This window comes from Dipodomys merriami, unplaced genomic scaffold, assembly GCF_024711535.1.
Source record: "Dipodomys merriami isolate MVZ:Mamm:240054 unplaced genomic scaffold, mDipMer1.0.p SCAF_3, whole genome shotgun sequence".
Taxonomy (NCBI): Eukaryota; Metazoa; Chordata; class Mammalia; order Rodentia; family Heteromyidae; genus Dipodomys; species Dipodomys merriami.
Window position 1 is genome coordinate 43,676,167 of NW_027204492.1, and position 22,419 is coordinate 43,698,585.

General features: G+C 39.6%; 1 protein-coding gene and 1 pseudogene across 1 annotated transcript in view; one reads left to right on the forward strand and one right to left on the reverse strand.

The window, feature by feature from the left end:
- Sytl4 (synaptotagmin like 4) overlaps window positions 1-20,969 on the forward strand; it is a 73,931-nt gene extending 52,962 nt beyond the window's left edge. The window contains exons 10-17 of the mRNA XM_070040086.1: window positions 7,063-7,158; window positions 8,223-8,401; window positions 8,672-8,774; window positions 9,264-9,425; window positions 13,488-13,596; window positions 16,359-16,458; window positions 17,161-17,369; window positions 19,313-20,969. Coding sequence (XP_069896187.1) covers window positions 7,063-7,158; window positions 8,223-8,401; window positions 8,672-8,774; window positions 9,264-9,425; window positions 13,488-13,596; window positions 16,359-16,458; window positions 17,161-17,369; window positions 19,313-19,461 — 1,107 coding nt within the window. The 3' untranslated portion in view covers window positions 19,462-20,969. The remainder of the gene's footprint in view (window positions 1-7,062; window positions 7,159-8,222; window positions 8,402-8,671; window positions 8,775-9,263; window positions 9,426-13,487; window positions 13,597-16,358; window positions 16,459-17,160; window positions 17,370-19,312) is intronic.
- Window positions 603-2,302, reverse strand: LOC138839258 (ras association domain-containing protein 8-like; annotated as a pseudogene).
- Window positions 20,970-22,419: the final 1,450 nt, after the last annotated feature.

Below are 22,419 nucleotides of genomic sequence, written 5' to 3' on the forward strand. Positions count from 1 at the left end.
GACTTTCTTCCCAGGCTGGTTTTAAATCATGATCCTCAGATCTCAGCCTCCTGAATAGCTAGAATTACAAGTGTAAGACACAGGTACCTAGCTTAGAACCAGATATTTTCTATCAACCTAATTGTTTAGGCCAAAGCAATGTGACTCTTGATCCCCCCAAAATTTTGAAGTAAATATAGTTCCTAGTTTGCTTAAAGGAAAGGACTCTCTTTATCTCTTATCTTGACCACATTGTTGGATATATGATTGGCCACTCAAAAAATCACTTATTTTAAATAAAATATAAAGAGATGGCTTGGCTAAGACAGTCAAGTGGAAAAGAGTTAATGCTCCGATGAAGAATATTATTTGTCCTTAGGACCAGCACACAGGCACACAGGCACACAAAGAATAAACATCTAAGAATTGTAAATTGAGTGATCAGTGATGAAATGAACACATACCAGAGGAGAAACACAGAGAGTTAATTTCTGTACCCCTCTTCCAGACAAAGCACAGGGTGAGGGTACTCTGGAGAGGAGGAGAGTGTACTATGGAGAGGAAGAGGAGGGGTACTGTGGAGAGGAGGAGGGGGGTATTGTGGATAGGAGGAGGAGGAGCTACTATGGAGAGGAAGAAGGGACTAATTCCAGGCTGGGGTAGGCCACAGCAGAGAAATGGCCAAGGAAACACCCCTTGGTATGCGGAATCCTGGTCCTGTGTTTGGCTTGGATCATTGCCTTCAGAAGGAGAAGGAGTGACACACAATCTCCTCATTACCAGCTTGACCCAGGCTGGCCTGTATCTAATGACTGGTGGCTAGGGCCGCAAAGTATGAACCACACAGCCAGGGTGAGGTAGCTTTAGCCTTTCTCTTATTCTTCTCTCAGATAAGCTTTGTCACAGAATTCCAGTACTCTTAAAGCCTCATTTATAACTCTTTAGACAGAAATCCTCCAAAAACAGAAAAAATGATCATGGAAGAACATTTGAGGATGTATTAAAAAAAAAAAAACAAAAACCAAACTGTGTGCCTATACTGAGACTTGAATTCAGGGCCTTAGGCTCTACTCACTTGAGCCACAGCTCCACTATTGGCTTTTTCTGGTTCATTGGAGATGAGAGTTTCAAGGACTTTTCTAAGCAAGCTGGCTGAGAACTACCATCCTTCTATCTTAGCTGCTTGTGTAACTGAGATTACAGGCATGAGCCACACTCCTGACTCATAGTAGTTCTTTTAAGTGGATGATATGAACTCATTACCTGCAATCGCTTGGTGGTTTGTTCCAGAGATCTTTCTACAGCTTTGATTATATTCTCCAGTCTCAGTCACTGCTGGCCCTGCAGGTCAATCTCCCCTTGGACTTTGCCAGTCTTTCCTTTAACTTCCTCTTCGTTGACTTGGGTCTTCTGAACTTCCTGTTGCAATTTCTCTGCTTCAAGATCGGTTTCCATTTTCCTTCAATTGGCTCTCACAGTCCATGATCTTCTGCCTTATTTCTTGAAGCTGATCTTTTCAGCTGCTTTTCACTTTCTTGCTCAATCTGCAATTCATTTTCCCAAAACTCTTCCTTCTTGATTTTCACGGCATTCTGTTTGATGTTTTGCTCTAGGCAGATGATCTCTTCTTCCAAGTTTGAGTGATAATTTGGTTCCAAAATCGAATCTCGAGTTCATTTGATTCCAGCTGCTTCTGGATGGACTGAAGTTTCTTGGTCTGCAGGCAGATCAGTTTCTTTGGCTCATGGGCAGTTGCTTTGCAACTATTTAATACCTTTTGTTTAAATTCAGTTTCTTTCCCTTTCCCAATGATGTCCATTAACCCTTTGGCCCCTCTGGTGAAAGTCAAAGATTTCCTCTTAGGCTCTCTCCTCTTGATTGCCTTGTCTCTCAGGGGCATCAGTTTGGCTAAGGGGGGCAAACTCTGCCTGTACAAAGTTCTTTCTGGAATTATGGCCATGCTGTCAGAAGTGGGGCACTCACTGAGTGATATCCTGTTCTTTGCAGAATGAGCTACACATTGCTCGCATACTGCCCCCATTTATTTAAAGAAATGATTGGGTTTTCATGAGGAGCAAGATGTCTTTCGGTGTCTCTCCATTTTTCTATGATGGTGTATCTACCAGTTCAACCTAGATGGAGAAAAAGATGACACTGTCAAAATGGGACATGCAAGAACTAAGCCAAGGCAACATATCATTTGGTAATTGTCTATCTGTCTGCCTATCTATCTATCTATCTATCTATCTATCTATCTATCATCCATCTATCTATTTTATTTCCAAGATTGTGATTGGAACTCAGTACCTGATGCTTTGCTCATTGGTTGGCACCCTACCAACACCCTAGCCACTACTCCATCTAATCCCTCTTTTTAATTTTTTTTTCCTGAGCTAGTACTGGGACTTGAACTCAAGGCTTTATGCAGTAGCTTGGCCTTTTTCTGCTCAAAGCTGGTGCTCTACTCCATGAGCTAAGCCTCCATTTCTAGTTTTTTGCTGGTTAATTGGAGATAGGGAGTCTCATGGATTTGTCTGCCCAGGCTGGCTTCAAACATCAGCTCCTCAGATCTCAGCTTTCTGAATGGCTAGGATTTATAGAGGTGAGCCACCAGCACCTGGCAATGATCCTAATATTACAAAGAAACTTGATCTTGCAACCTAGTAATTATATTGTATATATCATATTATATATGAAGCAATGGACTTCCCTTTCTTTTTTGCTTTCCCCCGAACCCCAATTTCAAATGCTTCTGAACCAATAGTATTTTCTCACTTATGATTTCAATAAATGCATATCTATATGTAAGAATATAAATACTAATGTACATTAAACTGAAACAGGGGCTGGGAAGGTGGCTCAGTGGTAGAGCGCTTGCCTTGCATGCATGAGGCCCTGGGTTCGATTCCTCAGCACCACATAAGCAAAAGGAAAAAAAGCCGGAAGTGGTGCTGTGGCTCAAGTGGTAGAGTGCTAGCCTTGAGCTGAAGAGCTGAGGGACAATGCCCAGACCCAGAGTTCAGGCCCCATGACCAGACCAAAGGAAAAAAAAAACTGAAACAGGACAAAAAGAATGTTTTTGCTGAAGCATATGGCGATAGTCTCCTTTAAGGAAATGTAAATCTTGGGTACAATGAAAAGTCGTATGTCAGTATAACCCCTGCTTTCACTGTATTTGATGTCGGTATAATTTGTGGAGGGGAAGGGGAAAAACAAGTCGTTTAAATAAGGATACAGGTGGACCTGTTGCAAAAATGAGAAGTACAAGTTGTCATGTCGAAAACGAACTTTACAACATGGGGGGGGGGGAGGATTGGGTGGGGGGGGGAAGGAGGATGGGAAGGGATGGGAAGGGTAAACAAAGGAGGAGGCTACAATGCTGGATAAAAAATGTACTCACTATCTTGCCCATGTAATTGTAACCCCTCTGTACAGTATTTTCACAATTAAAAAATATAAAAAAGTCGTGTGTGTGTGTGTGTGTGTGTGTGTGTGTGTGTGTGTGTGTGTGTGTGTGTGTGTGTGTGTGTGTGTGTGTGTGTGTGTGTGTGTACAGGGGCTTGTACTCAGGGCCAGGGTACTCTCTCTTAGCTTTTACATTCAAGCCATGCCTCCACTTCTAGCTTTGTTTTGTTGGTTAACTTGAGATAAGAGTCTCACAGACTTTCTTGCTTAGGCTGGCTTTGAACTGTGAACCACAGATCTTAGCCTCCTGAGTTGTTGGGATTACAGACATGAGACAGCACCCAGTGAGTATTATGCAGAATCAGAGATTCTGAATCTCTTATGCATTCAACACTAGCATGCCCTCATGTTTGGGGCATATTAAAAAACTATGTTGATTATTTGTAATAACCTTATATAAAATATTTTATAGATGCACAATAAACTTTCCTATAGCCCAAAAAAGAATATTATTTGCTCTTTTGAGACATGAGAAAGATGGCTAAAATAAAGTTGGGAATCCAGAAATGGGACCACATAGAAAATCAAGTATATGTACATATATTTTTATATGAATACTCAGAGCTGAACAACAATTATGGTGCCCAATAAAGGAGGGGGTGGGGAGCATGCAACCTGCGGTCCATATAAAGCCAGTAAAATCATTTGGTATAGGACAAGATAAACATTTATGCTTCTCATAGGCTTCTCATTGGTTGCCGGTGGTCAAACTGCCTTTGTGATTTTGTATGGCCCATAAATGATGTCATAAATAAAAATGTTCTCTTCCTCAATACAATAAAGGCTGTATATGACAAACCTACAGCCAGCATTGTACTTAATGGTGAAAAACTAAAGCCATTTCCTCTTAACTCAGGAACAAGACAAGGATGTCCACTCTCTTCACTACTCTTCAATCTAGTATTAGAATGCCTAGCTAGCAATAAGACAAGATGCAAACATAAAGGGGATCCAAATAGGGAAAGAAGAAGTAAAACTCTCCCTCTTTGCAGAGGACATGATCTTGTATTTAAAGAATACCATAGACTCCACTCCCAAATTACTCAAGCTGATTCAAAACTTTGGCAAAGTAGCAGGGTATAAAATTAACCCCACAAAAATCAATGGCTTTTCTGTATGCCAACAATGAGAAAAGTATGGCTGAAATTAGGAAAGCAACTCCATTTGTAATAGCCCCACAAAAAATTAAATACCTAGGAATTAACCAAAGAAGTGAAGGACCTCTATGATGAAAACTTGAAAAACTTGAAAAAGGAAATCAAAACAGAACATAGAAATTGGCAAAACCTCCCATGCTCCTGGATTGGAAGGATCAACATCGTGAAAATGGCAAGACTTCCCAAGGCTATCTACAAATTCAATGCGATACCTATCAAAATTCCAACTTCATTCTTCAAGGAAATAGAAGAGGCAATCGAAAAATTCATATGGAACAATAAAGGACCCCGAATAGCAAAAACGATCCTCAACAGAAAGAACAGTGCTGGAGGAATATCAATACCAAATTTCAAACTCTACTACAAAGCCATAGTAATCAAAACACCTTGGTACTGGCATAAGAACAGACCTCAGGACCAATGGAATAGAAATGAAAACCCAGAAATGAACCTGCAGACCTATAGCCATCTAATTTTTGATAAGAGAGCTAAAACAATAGAATGGAAGAAAGACAGCCTCTTCAGTAAATGGTGCTGGCAAAATTGGTTAACTACTTGCAGAAAACTAAAGCTAGATCCTTATATATCACCCTGCACCAGAATCAACTCCAAATGGATCAAAGACTTCGGAGTCAAAGCAGACACCCTGAAAACATTACAGGATGGAATAGGAGAAAACCTAGGACTCCTTGGCACAGGCCGAAATTTTCTTAATAGAGACCCAGAAACACAACAAATCAAAGAAAGGTTGGGCAAATGGGATTGCATGAAGTTGCAGAGCTTCTGCATGGCAAAGGACATAGCTAGCAAGATCAATAGAAAGCCCACAGATTGGGAGAAGATCTTCACTAGCCTTAAAACAGACAAGGATGTCATATCTAAAACATACCTGGAACTCAAAAAATTAAATCCCCCCAAAACAAATCTTCAAAGAAACAACTGCCCAATAAATAAGTAGGCTAAAGACTTAAAGAGAAACTTCTCTGAAGAGGAAAGAAGGATGGACAATAGACACATGAATAAATGCTCAACCTCCCTAGCCATAAAAGAACTGCAAATCAAAACAACATTGAGATACCACCTCACCCCAGTTAGAATGGCTGTAATCAAGAACTCTAATAACAACAGATGCTGGAGGGGATATGGATAGAAGGGAACCTTACTTCATTGTTGGTGAGTGTAAACTTGTTCAACCACTTTGGAAATCAGTATGGAGATTCCTCAAAAGACTCCACAGAGAGCTCCTCTATGACCCAGCAATCCCACTTTTGGGCATTTACCCAAATGTTCACAAACAAGACCACACTAAAGCTACCAGCACGGCTATGTTTATTGCAGCATTATTTACCATAGCTAAGATATGGAACCAACCCAGATGCCCCTCAATAGATGAATGGATTGCGGCGCGCGCCTTCTCGACCAGCGAGGAAGAACGAACACCACACCAGGAGTCTTCTCAGATCACGCTTTATTGGAGAGCCTTTTAGTTGATGGGAGAGCTTGAGCGCGAGAGAGCGTGCACCCGAAACATGGCCGCTTATATAGGGAATAGGAACACGGGTCTTTCTATCATTGGTCGTCTGCCTTTCACCGTCACCAGGTGCCACGGGATTGGCTGGGGACTCTACGTGGCTCGCGCATGCGCAAAGCCCAGGACCCACCGTCCCGCCAAGCACCGCCTGAAAGGGAGTGGTTACCTCAAAGCTGCAAGGGAGTGGGCGCCATCTTGTAATGGCGTTTACCCTGGCTCCCTACAATGGATCAAGAAAATGTGGTATATATACACAATGGAATTCTATGCCTCCATCAGAAAGAATGACATTGCCCCGTTTGTTAGGAAATGGAAAGACTTGGAAAAAATTATATTAAGTGAGGTAAGCCAGGCCCAAAGAAACTTAGGTCCCATGGTTTCCTTTATTTGCAATAACTAGTATATGTCTGAGTCAAGCAGAAAAGGTCAGATAAGTTGATGTTAGAGAAATGAACCCTAAGATATGTATTCAAAAGTTTTTTTTCTTTCAGGTGATTGTTTCTAACACATTTATAAGATTATTTCTTTGTTGCTTTGTATGTCCCTTCTCCACGGTATAACCCCTGCTTTCACTGTATTTGATGTTGGTATAATTTGTGGAGGGGAAGGGGAAAAACAAATCGTTTAAATAGGGATACAGGTGGACCTATTGCAACAATGAGATGTACAAGTCGTTATGTGGAAAAACGAACTTTACAACTTTGGTGGGGGGGAGGAGGATTGGGTAGGGGTTGGGGGGAGGATGGGAAGGGTTGGGAAGGGGAAACAAAGGAGGAAATGTACTCATTATCTTGCCCATGTAATTGTAACCCCTCTGTACAGTATTTTCACAATAAAAAATAAAATAAAAATGTTCTCCATTTTTGGAAGATATTAGTCTTTGAAAATTATTTTCATATTTTATTACCTTGATCTTCTATATTATTATAGGAAGAGGAAGAGGAGGAAGAAGAAGACATTGATCACCTGGTAAAATTGCATCGCCAGAAATTAGCCAGAAGCAGCATGCAAAGTGGCTCCTCCATGGTAAGTTGTGTTAGTTCTGTGCTTGTAAGGCACATTGGACATCAGAAAGGAAAGAAAGGCTGCCTCCTTAGAGCAGACTCAAGACCAGCGGAAATCATTCCAGTCATTGTTTTCAGATAAGGGAGGTGCATTTTTATTCATGACCTCAATTTAGACCACAGGTGCTTAGTGTACTTCTAGATTACTTCTTGCCGATCTCCCTTGGAGATTTGTACATTAGATAATTAGGTCTAGGGATATTTGTCATCATGCCTTTGTCACACACTTCTTTGAAAAGTTATCCAGATCTTAAAGTGAGTATGATCAGATTTTTGTCATCACAGCACACTCCATAACTCACATTACAGGGAAATGGGGGTCATAAGAAGAGATCTCACTAGGTACACTGATATCCAGATATGATCAAACATCAATAATACCAGTCAGTATCATGAAGTTCAAAGGACATTGAAGAATCAGGGCATATGGCTATCACAAGTATAAAGACTGATGTTCAGGGGCAACAGAGTTGAAAATAAGGGTGATTAGCATTTTACACTCACACCCAGAAAAGGAATGGTGAATTCACTGTCAGAGAGGAAGGTGGCTTTTCACTTCTAGTGGCATTCTTCCCCACCCTCCTGCCCTTATTGTAGCTGATCTCTTTTCTCTATACATCTTGATAAAATTAGGCAGATAATTAAGGCATCATATTTTAATTAATAGCTGTTTCTCATCCCTGTTTCATCATATATAACACTGCAAGTGGATCTAACTGTACCTTATTCTACTCTTTGTATGCCTTCTGGGAAAATGAAAATGAACAATAATATGTGTAAAAGGAAGGGAAAAGCTAAGTTAAGAGCCTAGGTGAGCTGTGAGTTGATTTATTAACCTAAACAACTATTAATGTGCTGCAAGCTCTGTCTCATCCTCTCAGTAAAGGACTTTCGGAAGTATTGGCTTCTTGCAAGAGTTTCTGAAAATTATTCTCAGTAACCCTGGTTTTGTCACAACAGAAGAGGTAAGCAGTGTGGATGATGAGATGGGCCTTCCTCAGACATTTGTGGGTGTCTTATCTTCAGAGTACCATTGGCAGCATGCTGAGCATCTATAGTGAAGCTGGTGATTTTGGGAATATCTCTGTGACAGGCAAGATTGCCTTTTCCCTGAAGTTTGAACAGCCAACACAAACTCTGGTTATTCATGTGAAGGAGTGTCACCAGCTAGCTTATGCTGATGAAGCTAAGAAACGTTCTAACCCGTGAGTGTTTCTGGGAACTGACTGATGCTCTTAAGATAAAACAGGAGACCTGGGTATCTGTCTGGGTACCCTGAAAGCAAGCTTATCATTTCCTGGGGTACAGGGATGTGTGATGTGAAAAAGAGCCCAGGATTGGGAAAAAGAATAGTATATTCAACAAGACTTACTATGACATTGTATTTCATAAGTACATATTTATATTCTGAGCAGGAAAGTGAAGAAGTAGCTTCAGAAAGGACAAAATTTTGCTGTGTTCTTGTTGCAATCTAGGTATGTGAAGATGTATCTTCACCCTGACAAGTCCCGACAAGGTAAAAGAAAAACCAGCATCAAACGGGATACCATCAATCCACTATATGATGAGATCTTTAGGGTAAGTGTCTTGTGCTCTAAGCTGTGGGTATGCTTCTGTAGCATGGCTGGTTAATATGGGTTTCATTGAGCCATGTCTGAGTGTAAGGATTCACTCTGGGAATCTGTTCATATCCTGACCTCCTCCCAGAGGACAGAATAAGATAATTTGGCTTCCTTGGACTATTGTGGAATTGGAGAATCGCAAAGCCACAAATATTATTTTAAAAATCGTTTGGGATAAAGAGTCTCTTTGACAATTATCCATGGACATTCCATTGGCTTTTCACCCTCTCAAGGAAAATTAATCAGTTTTCCAGGTTTGGACTGTGGTAGTTCCTAGTGAAATGGGGTAAGTGAGCTGAAACTTTCAGTGAGGAAACTCAAAGAAGTTAGAAACTAAATAAATTTGATGTCCAGTGGTATGGGCTTTGTGTATATGTTTCGGAAGAATCTTTTTGGAAGAATTATTCCAAAATGATCCTTGTGGATATCTCCTTTCCCTTCACAGTATGAGGTCCCAGAATCTCTCCTGGCCCAGAGGACCTTACAGTTTTCAGTTTGGCATCATGGTCGTTTTGGCAGAAACACTTTCCTTGGTGAGGCAGAGGTCCAGATGGATTCCTGGAAGCTTGAAAAGAAACTGGATCATTGCCTCCCTTTACATGGAAAGGTATTCTGCTTTAACAGCCTCTTTCACAGCTTGGATCAGTGTAGAATTATCTGGTCTGAATAGCATCTTTGAATGTAGTCTTAAGTAGAGTTCTAGCTCACCCTGCTGGCATTTCTGAGCTTAACAGCAACTTCAGAGGCTTTTCTATATCAAGTGTGCATAAATTCCTTTGGTATAAGCTGTGCATAGTATGAAATCATGATTTTGTTTCAAAAACTCTCTCATACATGTGTCAAGCTTTGCATCCTAATCTTCCACAGTCTGGGTATATCCTGATCAGTATCCTTTTCCAAGCTCACCTTCTGGCTACAGAAGTAGGAAGCAAAGCAATTCCCAGAGCTCCAATGGCTATATTCTTCTTACTCAGGCCAAGGAAATTTTTATTTTGGAGATGGTACCTCAAGTGATGGTATAGCAATGCGGCCTAATCATGGCTGGAATCTGATTGTAAACCTGGATTTCAATCTTGGTTGTATAACTTGCCAACTAGATGAGTCACCTGACTTATAATGTAGGGAATCAGAGCCTAATGCATGCTAGACAAGTTCTCTACCACTGAACCATACCCCTACCCCTACTTTTGGTCCTATAACTGTCAGAGAAATTCCTAATGGTAGAGTTGTAGAGTCAAGGGAAATGTATAGCTAATAATTTTAGTTGTTGCCTTCTAAATGTGCAAGAACATTGAATTTGTCCTTTTCAATACTAATAAATTCACAGGACAATATGTTGGAAATGATCTGTACAATTTGGGGGGGAATAGGAGGAGGGAAAATGGGAGAAAAATGAGGGAGGGGATAACAAATTTGATGAGAAATGTACTTATTTATAAAACTATAACCACCTCTGTATATCACCTTGCAAACATGGTGTTAGAAACTTACTTGTTTTATACTCATGACCATTTCATTATTATTGTTACTATTATCATTTTAAGTGTAAGTACTTGGCATGAAAGCCATTCATTCAGTGTTTTACAGTTCATATAATTACATTAAAATGTAACTGCAAACCATTATGAATTACTGCCAGTAAAAATATCTTAAGTAGTTCATAAGGACTACATTAAAACAGAGATATTTGTTCTTTACAAATACTTTGAGCCAGGATGAAAATATGCTACTGAAATGACCATGCAAGTTTCCAACCTCCAGTTTTTAAGAGTGCACTACAGTTGACAATCTAGAGCTTAATAAATTTTGAAGCTATTTTACAAATAATAAAAAATCATTTCCATATTATTAATATCTATTTTATACAGCTCATGCTGTGAGAGACATAGTATAAAGAAGAGTACCATACAAAGAGAGCCAAGAGGGAAGCAATTCTCCCCAGAAGCCAAAGATGATGCCATTTTCTGCCCATCCTCAACATTCATTCATTTACACTTATATTCATTCAGTAAATATTTGTAGAGTACCCACTCTGTACCAGGCACGTTACTAAGTGGTGAATGTACAGGGTGAATAAAATAGGCTTGGGCTGGGAACCAGTGGCTCACTCCTATAATCCTAGCTACTCAGGAGGTTTAGCTCTGAGGATTAAGATTCGAAGCCAGCCAGCTAGCCGGGGCAGGAAAGTCTGTGAGACTCTTGTCTCTAATTAACCACCTGAAAACTGGAAGTGGCACTGTGGCTCAACTGGTAGAGCACTAGCCTTGAGTTGAAGAGCTGAAGGATAGCACCCAGACCCAGAGTTCAAGCCCCAGGACCGAGAAAACAACAACAAAACAAAACAAAAAAGAAGAGTTCAAGCCCCACCACTGACCAAAAAAAAGTAATATAAAGAAAGGGCTAAGGAATATAAATGTCAGTGGTAGAGTGTGCTTCATTTGTATGAGGCCCCAGGTTTGATCCCCACCACTGAAAAAATAATTAGAAATCATGGCATATTCAAATTGATATAACATATCATCTAGCTCTTAAATCTTTAAAAATCCTCTTTAAAAATCATAGAATAGATTTCAGTTTCATAAATCAAACCCCATAAGCCAGGCTTCAGTGGCTCATGTTTACAAATCAGGAAATTGAGATGTGGAACATCATGGTTCAAAGCCATCCTGAGCAGAAAATTCTATTGGATTCCATCTCTTTTCTTTTGTCTTGACATGGGGACTCAAACTCAGTGCCTGACACTGTCGTTTACTGGCTGGTGCTCTAACAACTGATGCATGCCTGTAACTCCTAGACTTCATCTAGGCAGCAAGGAGCTGGACTAGAGGTGTGGCTCAAGTGGTAGAGTACCAGCTGTAAGAAAGCCAATGAGAGCTTGAAGCCCTAAGTTCAAGCCCTGATACTGACAAAAGCAAAGACACTGTAGGTGTTTATAGATATAGAGTAAGCAGGGAAAGTTGTGTTTCCTATTCCCATTCTGCTCCCCTCTCTAAAGAAAACAAACATTAGATTTGCTTATGTGCTTCTGGGATTTTCTGTACAATATAATATACTGATTTATAATAGTTCTTGGCATAGTGTAAGTACTAGAGAAGTGATAATGATAATAGTCACTATTTGCATAATATATTTGCATATAAATATTTTACTAAAAGTGAATTTTTCTACATTTTGATTTGTTGACTTAACGTGGATATCTTTCCATTTTAAAAGGTACAGTTTTACTATATTCTCTTTTTTAGGCTAAATATGAAACCACAAATTAAATTTTTATTCAGCAGTTGTAAAATAAACATGTAGGCTTATAATTAAGTATATCTTAAATTCCACCAACCTAAAATTAAAAATGATTTCTAGAAACAATTGGCACATAGCTAAGATAGGTAGTTGTAGCCCAAACCATCCAAACAGTTCCTGCATTAATCTGTCACATTGTATCTGAATGGCCACCTTTAAGGTGGTATCAAAGAAAAAGCTGAATGGTCTCTTTCCAGCCTTGGCCCTCTCTTTTTCTTTTTTTTTTTTTTTAATTATTATTTTATTTTATTTGAGAACATACTGTACAGAGGGGCTACAATTACATGGGCAGGATAATGCATACATTTCTTACCAAGCATTGCAGCCTCCTCCTTTGTTTACCCTTCACCTCCCTTCCCAGCCTCCCCCCTCCCCCCACCCAATTATACTCCCCTCCCCCCCCCACCGACATTGTAAAGCTGGTTTTGACATGACATTTTGTACTTCTCATTGTTGCAACAGGTCCACCTGAATCCTTAAACGACTTGTTTGCCCCCATCTCCTCCACATGTTATACTGACATCAAATATAGTGAAAGCGGGGGTTACACTGTGGGGGAGGGACATACAAAGCAACAAAGAAATAATCTTATAAATGCGTTAGAAACATATGCATGAAAGAAACGAAAACATTAAAATACATATTTAAGGGTTCATTTTCCTAACATCACATTATCTGACCTTTTCTGCTTGACTCATACCTATACTAGATATTGCAAATAAGGGAAACCATGGGACCTATGCTTCTTTGGGCCTGGCTTACTTCACTTAATATAATTTTTTCCAAGCCTTTCCATTTCCTAACAAATGGGGAAATGTCATTCTTTCTGATGGAGGCATAGAATTCCATTGTGTATATATACCACATTTTCTTGATCCATTCATCTACTGAGGGGCATCTGGGTTGGTTCCATATCTTAGCTATGGTAAATAATGCTGCAATACCCTCTCTTTTTCTTTACTCATATTTGGGCTATCAGAGATAGTTATCTTCAAATCCCACATTCTAATGATTGCATGTCATATGCGATAGGAGGAATTAAATCACTTGTTGAACCCTTCTTAAATTGATTGGTATTTCTATTATTTCCACATTTGGAAATAATGCTGAAAGTATAGTGTCAATCTTTTGTGAATTTCTATCGCAACCTTACAGGCAGGCATTTGAGAATATTTTCACTTTAGTAACTGTATCTCCAAAGTTGTATAATAGAATTGTGGAAGAATCTACTGGTTCTTCTATATCTCCTCCTGAAGAAACTATGCCACCCATAGGAGAAGGACCCTTTTGTTCTGTGAAACCATAAAGCTGTCTTGAAAAGTCCCAACAGTGCCTGAAGACCTGGCTTGACTTGTGCTTCCTTGTGTTTCAGAACAATGCCGAGTCTCTGATTAGCTTGCCATCACACAAGGGCGAGTTGGTGGTCTCCCTAAAATATATCCCAGCCTCCAAACTCCCCACTGGAGGTGACCGGAAAAAAAGTGAGTTTTCTTTAGCTCTCAGTCATTTATGTAGGATCTGCTAATTCTGTTGGAGAGACTAGGATGGGCTATCCCCATGGAAAGAGGTGGTTTTTTTTTTAAAATAAGTAAGCCTTCTATGCATTTCTGAAGCAGACTGGGAAGCCTTGGAGTTGGCATTCCTTTGTAAATTATTTTAGACTATTAAACTGACTTGATCTTGATTCAGCTGTAGCAAGCTTCTAAAAGGGGAAAAAAGAACAGAAACTTTAGGGTTGAGGTGGGTAGTTGGAAAGAGTGATAAACTAGGAGGAATGAGAAGTTAAAGCTGATGAGGGCTGAGAAGGAGTAATTTGATATGCCAAGCACTTTGTTAATGACTATAGATATATTGAGGAATAAAACAATATACTTGCCCTCTGTTGAGATTAGTTCAGCAAGAAAGATAGCCATATGCTCAAGGGGCCTAAATATAAAGGTAACTAGTTCTTTCTTGATTATATTGGGGGGAGATTTGAAGAGAAAGTAGTGCTGAAATTGGTTCTTGAGATTTTACCAGGCAGAAAAGAAAGGAGGATGAGGACTGGGTCTGGGATTGGAAATGAGTGTGAAGCCCAACTGAAAAAAAAATGCTTTGAATATAAAAGGTTTAATTTGATTTAATGGTCAGTGGGAAACCAAAGTTCTTAATATATAACAAAATGAGAATAGTTTTACCAAAGATAATGAAATATCATCTAATGTCTGCATTTCACTATTTATTTTAGTACAGGGCATTTTTTTTTTTTGGAAATTGTATGCTCTCTAGAAACTCTGTGGATTTATACAAGCACTGTTTTATGAGTTATATAAAATATAAAAATTTAAAAATTCCTTCAGTGAAGGGAATCCATAGGTCCCAAAGAGGGTGTACAAAATGGTTAAAGAAGAGGCAAAGACAGAATCATCAGAACAGAAAGACATTAAAAGACAGAGAGGAAGAACTTTGTTAGTGAGGCTGAGACTAATCAGGAGAGAGAAATACCAGGAAAGAACTTCAAGAAGAGGGCTGATGTTTTCAATTGTATGGACATACTAAAAGAAGTCAAGGGAGATAAGGACTGAGAAGACATAGTGCACTGGCATTTGGTTGGATTGTATTTTCAGTTGGTCAGTAGAGGCAGAATCCAGATTTCAGTAGGAACTAGTTTGAGTGAATCATGGGGCAAAACATGGAGAGCTCTTAAGTGTGAGCTTTTTCTATGGTAATTAATGTTAAAAGGAAAGAAAGACATAGATAATACATCAAAGAATACATAAGATTGAAGGGAGGTTTTCTTTTAAACTGATTTTATTTTTGTACACAAATGTTTATTTTTCAATTAAACATTCCCTTTAAACACAAGGAATGAATTCTAGATCTTCATAAAGATGAATTAATGAAAAAATGAAATCCCTCTAGTATAGCTTGTGTAGTCACTGAGTTCTTGGTCATTACTGTTTACTGTTTAACATCAAAAACAAAGACAGGTTATTTAAAAATCATGCTACTGGATTTCTAGTTCTTCCTCTATGACCAGCTCTATGCTGATCTGAAATGTTAAACTGATTTTAAAAATAAAGGTGACTAGATAAGATATGGAATCAACCTAGATGTCCCTCAGTAGATAAATGGATAAAGAAAACGTGGTATATACATACAATGGGATTCTGTGCTTCCATCAGAAAGAATGACATCACCCCATTCATAAGGAGATGAAAAGACTTGGGAAAAATAATATTAAGTGAAGTAAGCCAGACCCAAAGAAATGTAGGTTCCATGGTTTCCCTCATTTGAAATATATGTCTAGGATAGTCCTAGCAGAGGATCACAATAGCCCAATATCTATGCATATATAACTATATAAAATGATGCCAATTGAAATGAACTCAATGACACTGGAAACAAGAGGGTTTTTTTGTTATGTTTTGTTTCTCTTTTTTTATAGAGTACTGTTTGCAGGTTTTATTTGTCTTTCTTTTTTTTTTCTCCTCTGATTTATTCCCTGTGGAAACTGTTTCCGATTTCGGTACCTTATGTCTTATATATAAATTTGTCTGATTTGGGGAAGGGAAGTGGAGTCACAGAAATGATGGGACAAAGAGTGACCTAATGCAACAGTGATACTCACTAGACACTATATTGGAAATGAACTCTATAACTTGGAGGTGAGGGGAGTTGGGGTGGGAGAAAATGAGGGACAGGATAACACTTAAAAAGAAATGTAGTCACTACCTGACTTACGTAACTGTAACCCCTCTGTACATCACCTTTACAATAAAATAAAATAAAGGTGAAATTAGTCTATTTTTTAAAAAGGGGAAGATGTCAGTGGAGAAAGAGATAATAAAAATGGCATGTGGGATTCAAATTGATTCCGCCTGTTGAGTCCTGTGACATGGGGATGGAATCAGGAACTCATGTACAGTTCCCATTTTTAAATCAAATAGCAGGCAGCTTCATTTCCCTAAATTTGGTTCCTGATCTGTAAAATGATGACAACGATAGTGCTAATTTCATAGGATTGTTTACTGAATGCTTAAGGCAATGTCTGGTACCTACCCAGTTTTCAATAAGCATTTAATACAATCCAGGTTATTAATTGAGCACCTACTGTGTACTGCTGGGCCCTGTGATAGGAACTGAGGATACAAATCAGGCATGACTTCATTGTCATGGAGCTTGTTGCTTGCACTGTATAGATGTAGCTCAAGAGAAATCTGAAGTTGTGGGGCTCACTTGCTATGGCTGAAATCCCTTACAGGTAAAGGTGGAGAAGGAGGAGAACTGCAGGTGTGGATCAAAGAAGCCAAGAATCTGACAGCTGCCAAATCAGGAGGGACTTCAGACAGCTTTGTCAAGGGGTAAGTCCCTGGCCCAGCACCAAACCAAGTTTCAGGACAACAGAGTTAGCAGAGGATCCCAATTTAACCTTACTCCATGGATTCTATCTTGTGTGTCCTGTGCACCCTCAGAAAACCTCTTTTTGTTCTTGAAATTAGGTAATGGGAAAACTTCCAGCACTACCTTTGCACTGGTCTGAGCTGGGCTGTGGTATTAATTTCAACAAAGTAGGATTATAGACAGGTTCTGACTTTTATTCAAGTTCTTCCTTAATCCTAGGTCTCAGTTGGTGTCTTTGGATTGTATTTAGTGACTCGGGGCTTTGTTCTTTATAATTATGAAGCAAAGCTCCCTTTCCCCACATTGTAGATGTCTCACTGACTTAAGCTCCCTAGCAAATTATGTTTGGCTAAGCCAAGAAATATTCCTATTAGTCTTATTTGTTGTTTGTATGAGAAATCTGTCCCAATATTTAGAATTCATTTTTAGTGGAAGCTAGATAATAGCCTCAGTAATAATAGATTCATTTTCTGTCTAGGTTAAAGGAAGTGAATCCAATACATGATATAGTGGGGAGTCTGCTTCAGCAGATTCATATGGGGGTGTGCACTACATCTGCACATTGACTCACCTTCCTGGGCTAGGCCTGTGATAGAGAAAAGAGGAATTTAGACAGATATTGTCAGCTTAGAATAAGTTGATTGCTTCCTGCCCTTTGCCAGATACCTTCTTCCCATGAGGAACAAGGCCAGTAAGCGTAAAACCCCTGTGATGAAGAAGACCCTGAATCCTCACTACAACCACACATTTGTCTACAATGCAGTGAGGCTGGAAGACCTACAGCACATGTGCCTGGAACTAACTGTGTGGGACCGGGAGCCCTTGGCCAGCAATGACTTCCTTGGAGGGGTCAGGCTGGGTGTTGGCACTGGTGAGTCTCTTCTCATCCTCTTTTGTCTTAAATCCTCCTGTCTTGTTTCACTCTCAATACCTCCTTCCCATGATATACAATGTTCCTCTACAACAGACATTGTCTTCTTTCCTTTAACAAGTATTTGTTGAGTGTCCGAGATGTGGTAGGCCCAGGGAAAGGCTGAATGCATACACTGTTATGTGAAGCTGATAGCCATGAACTCTATCATCATTCCACAGGAAAACTACAAACATACCAGTTTATCTGTATCAATATATTTTTTCCATCTTTTATCTTGTTATAAGAATGGTCCTGGCTAGTAAGGGCTAACCTCTCTCGAGGTATTTCAGATCTCACCCTCACTTTCTCAGTGGCCCTACTTCTATGATCTCCATTTATTCCTTAAGATCTACCCACTGAAGATGTGTACAGGTATCCTTGGTGTTTCCAATCTTCTTCAACAAAATCTTCTCATGACCACAAGTCCTCTGCTCTCATTTCTTTAAAAGAATGCTGTCTACTTTTTTGTTTTTACTTCTCCTTTAGTACCAAGTCCACTCTACTGACCAAATGCTCATGCCAAAGTGTTGTTCTTATCTCACAAGAGTTCTCAGCAATATTTGATGTAGCAGAATACTTCATTTTCTTCAGATACTTAAATTCCACTGACAGTACTCTCTGATTCCCGTTGAACCCACGATCCACTGATTTCTACTATTGTCTGTGGGTTCCTTGTCCTGTATTCAAATGCTAAATGTTGGTGCTTCTCTGGGCTTAGTCTTCTATTCTCTTCTTTCTCTCTCCTGTACAGTTTCCAGTCTCTAGATTTCCATGGCCTTAAATACTACATGTTTACCAATAACTAACACCAAAACATCTAGAGTGATGTTTTAACACTTGTAAACTAGTTCTCTGCTTAAAAACCTACAATGACTGCTTGTCCTATTTAGAAAACAATCTAAAGTTCTTACCAAACCTACAGACCCTTATATAATTTGGACTATTCCTTTTCAATCCCTCTGACTCATTTTCCTGCTTACTCATGTTGCTCCAACCATAACTTCTCTTCTGTTCTCTAAGTAGACTATATCCATCCCCACTCCAGGACCTGGAAAAGCTGGATCTTTCCCATCCTTTAGGTTGTCTCTCAAAGTCTCCATCTCAGAGTCTGTCACACCAATCCATCTACAGTGGGTCACAATCCAGGTCCTCCAAATCACCTTCTTTAATTTTTTTTATCTTACTATGTGAAATTCTATGGAACTTTGCTTATTGTATTTCTGTCTTTCCTATTTAAAGGTAACCGCTTGAGGGCTTTATTCACCACTTGTATCTCCAGAGCCTAGAAGAGTACTTGGTACTCAGTAAATTTTTGTTCAATGGATGACTGAGACAAGAAGTCTAAATTCAAGAGCCAAAGGTGTTTCACTATTGTTATTTTTTGGTACTGGGGTTTCAACACAGGGCCTCAAATTTGTTCTGCTAGTGTTCTAACACTTCAGCTACACCTTCAGAGCTGCTTTTCACTTTAGAGATGGAGTCTAGCAAACATCTCTATCTTGGCTGGCCTCAAAACAAGATCCTCCAGATCTCAACCTCCCAAGTAGCTAGGATTACATGTATAAGCCATAGGTGCCCAGGTTTTTATATTCCAAATCACCTCAGGTTGCCAATAGTGGAAGGATAGTAATCCTCCCTCTGGCATGAGAATTCAGACACCAGTGCTCTGAACAAGACAAATGTAGTGACTGTGTGTTACTTGACTGTGTGTTACATCGCCTGAAGTCTCCTGATAGTCTCAGAGCACAAGATATCTGTAGGAATAACAAAGATCACTTCCTTAGCCTATCTTGATGTTTACAGTCTTTTATGGGGCAATTGCCCTTGCGATTATAACCCATCTTCCAGGATGGGCTGAGGAGTGGGGTCCACATTCAGCCTCCTCTCTTGTTTCTCCTCAGGGATCAGTAATGGGGAAGTGGTGGACTGGATGGACTCAACTGGGGAAGAAGTGAGCCTGTGGCAGAAGATGCGACAGTACCCAGGGTCTTGGGCAGAAGGAACTCTGCAACTCCGTTCCTCCATGGCCAAGCAGAAGCTTGGTTCATGAGTCCCTCACATCCTCTGCAGGTCCAGCCCTAGCCACAGCAAGTCAGAGAAAGTGAGGAAATCAAGAGCAAAGATTTTTAATTTAATATGTGGGGTGTGTGTGTGTGTGTGCGTGTATGTGTGTGTGTGTGTGTTCAAACATGTATTCTTGCAAATCTCACTTTGCTAGGTAGAGTGGTAGAGACTTGTTCTTCCTTTGAAAGCAGGTTCAAGAATAAAGGCTTCTTCAAAATATTTTTATTTGTATATAATCTACTACATTTTCAGAATTCATTCCTTCCTGTGTCTTTATGAGCTTCAATCAACTTAAAAATTTTTGTTTTAAACAACTTTTCTCTTTTCCTTGCTATCCTGTTCTTACTTGTTGAGGAAGTTCCTGCAACTTTTGGCTTTAATTCCATCTTGTGGTTCAAGGTATGCCTGATCTGGGGCCAAGGCTCTGAGAAGTAGGGTTGGGTTACCACAGGTGTGGGGGGGGGGAGGCAGTTATGAGAGGGACATTAAGTAGGTCCTTTCCTTTGGCTCCAATTTACACTTTTAACTCATCTTCTACCTGGATAAATTTTTGACTTTTATTTTATTAAGCAGTCTCCACTTTGCTTAAATATAATAATTTTCCTTGAAATGCTAAGCAAACCCCCAGCTTCTGCCAGTATTAGATATCTACTAGACCTTTGGAAAACTCTTATAATGGAGTCATTTTAGAAAATCTCTCTAGTTAGATGATGGCTTTCTGAATCATGAATGTGCCCAGTGAGACCTTCTACTGATCCCAGAAGACTCGAGTGATGGAAATTAAGGGACCTCACAGCCCATCCTCAATTCTGTACATTTTAAATTCATATAGCAGTTACTGGAAAGACAATTCCTTATTTCAGTAATGAAAGATGAGATACCTTCACTCTCATGTACCACATGCTTCTCTGTCAGGCTGTGTAGCCTCACACAATATGGTTACATACCTACCTTGGTGTTGGCCAGAAGGGCCCCAGGGACTCCCTACCCTAGAAACTATTTTTGCTTTAGGAGGATGGGAGCAGATAGTCTCCCAGTCTGATATCCTATCTCATAATGGCTTCAATTCCTATTTTCTATGTTTACCTACAGGCTACCTGGGAATGAATGGTGTGTTATGTTCAAGCTTTTCAGAAAGATTTCTGATGAGACAACTTTCATTTCCATGCTACTCTCCCTTCCAAACTAATCATTTTATCCTTACAAGGATATCAATACAGAGTGGTATGTGGAAGGGAGTCTATCTCAGAGAAGAAATTCTTTTCAATACTGCCAGCTGCTAGCTGACTTTTCTACAAGCCCACTGGACTGGGGCATTTAGTGTGGTTTCTACTGGATGTGTGAACTGAATGGAGGAATGTTCTTAAAAGATTTATTTGCTGTAGATTGGTACTGTAATGGGAAGTATCACTTGAAATCCTGGGTTGTAAGTTGCTCTTTTGTTTTCTGCCCCCTTACGTATAAGTGTGCTTCAATAAAGCTTTTCCATTTGTGAAATATTTGCACTTGTAAGTTACTTTTTTCTCTGACCTGGCTTACTATTGCTGCTTGTCTTAAAGGAGAAGAAACAGAATAATAAATGTCCTTCCCTAACCATCCTGTGCTTACTTGAACACAATTTGTCTTTTCTTTCCCACATTGCTGCTGACACTTGGGCTGAGCTCTGATACCTTGCCCTGCATGTCTGGCATCTCAAAGTGGCAGCATATTTTTCTCTCTCAAGCACTAAGGGAACTTGGTCTTTAGCTTTGATAATCTCCCTCCCCTTATGGGAGTGGACAGAGATGTTCACACTGAAGGCAAGGAAGCCTTTTCCTATTATAAGTCCTTCTTTCTGGATTCTTCAGTTTGCTGAGAGATGGAGAATTTTCTCTCTACTTCTATTATTACTTAAGTTTGTGAGTTGAATAACACAGACTTGAATTAATTTATCCCTGAAATAAGACTCTGGAGTTTTATATAGAGCACAAGTGACTTTTGACTCCTTGTACAAAAGGACATTCATATATATCAAATGCTTTTTGTGTACAAAGTTTTATAGATTATTTTCTTAAACTCTCCAATGAGTAAGAAATCTTCCCTTCTTACAGATGAGAAAACACAAGTCCACTGTGACAGATTTGGGATTTGAATCAAGGTTCGTCACCTGTACCATACTGCCACTTATATCTACAAAGACATGTGTATTATGGGCAAAGAGGCAAAAGAAGGGATGACTTGCCTCTTCTAAAATACCTTAGAGAAATTGGTTTAATTTACACAGTAGGGCAATCAGAATGCTTTGACATTACCTAGCCAACTTAGTTGTATAGATTGTATTTGCATATGTATGTATATGAGGGAGTAGAAAGTGGAAAGCTGCTGAAGGAAGAGAGAAGGCTCAAAAGCAGATGAACCTTATAAGGTTATTCTGAAGATTTCAGAGATATATCTAGAGTCCTTATAAGCTAGAGTGTTTACAATGGCCCTCGGTACCTATTGAACACTCAAGCATTAATAGCACCCATCCTGCTTTCTGACCCCTCTAGTTTTCCAGTGGTGATCCATTGGGAAAAGCTGAAGTCCTAGCTCTAGATCTAAAAATCTTATAAGGAGGATGGAAGGAATGGAAGAGGGTCATGCTCACCAAGTTGGTGGGGTGGGTCTGTTGTGGGTTTGATTCCGCTCCTGCTTTCCCTGCTTTAGGAATTAGAATTCGGATTTATTTTTGTTTTCTTTCTTTCATTTTTGTCAGTATTAGAGCTTGAACTGCTTGAACTCTAGGCCTTAGACCTCTCTTGACTTTTTGGCCTACAGCTGATGCTGTACGACTTGAGCCATGCCTCTTGTTCCAGCTTTTTGCTGTTTAATTGGAGAGAAGAGTCTTTTGGATTTACCATAGCCAGCTTCAAACTGTGAGCCTCAAATCTCAGCCTCCTGAGTTAGTAAGGATATATGCGGGAGC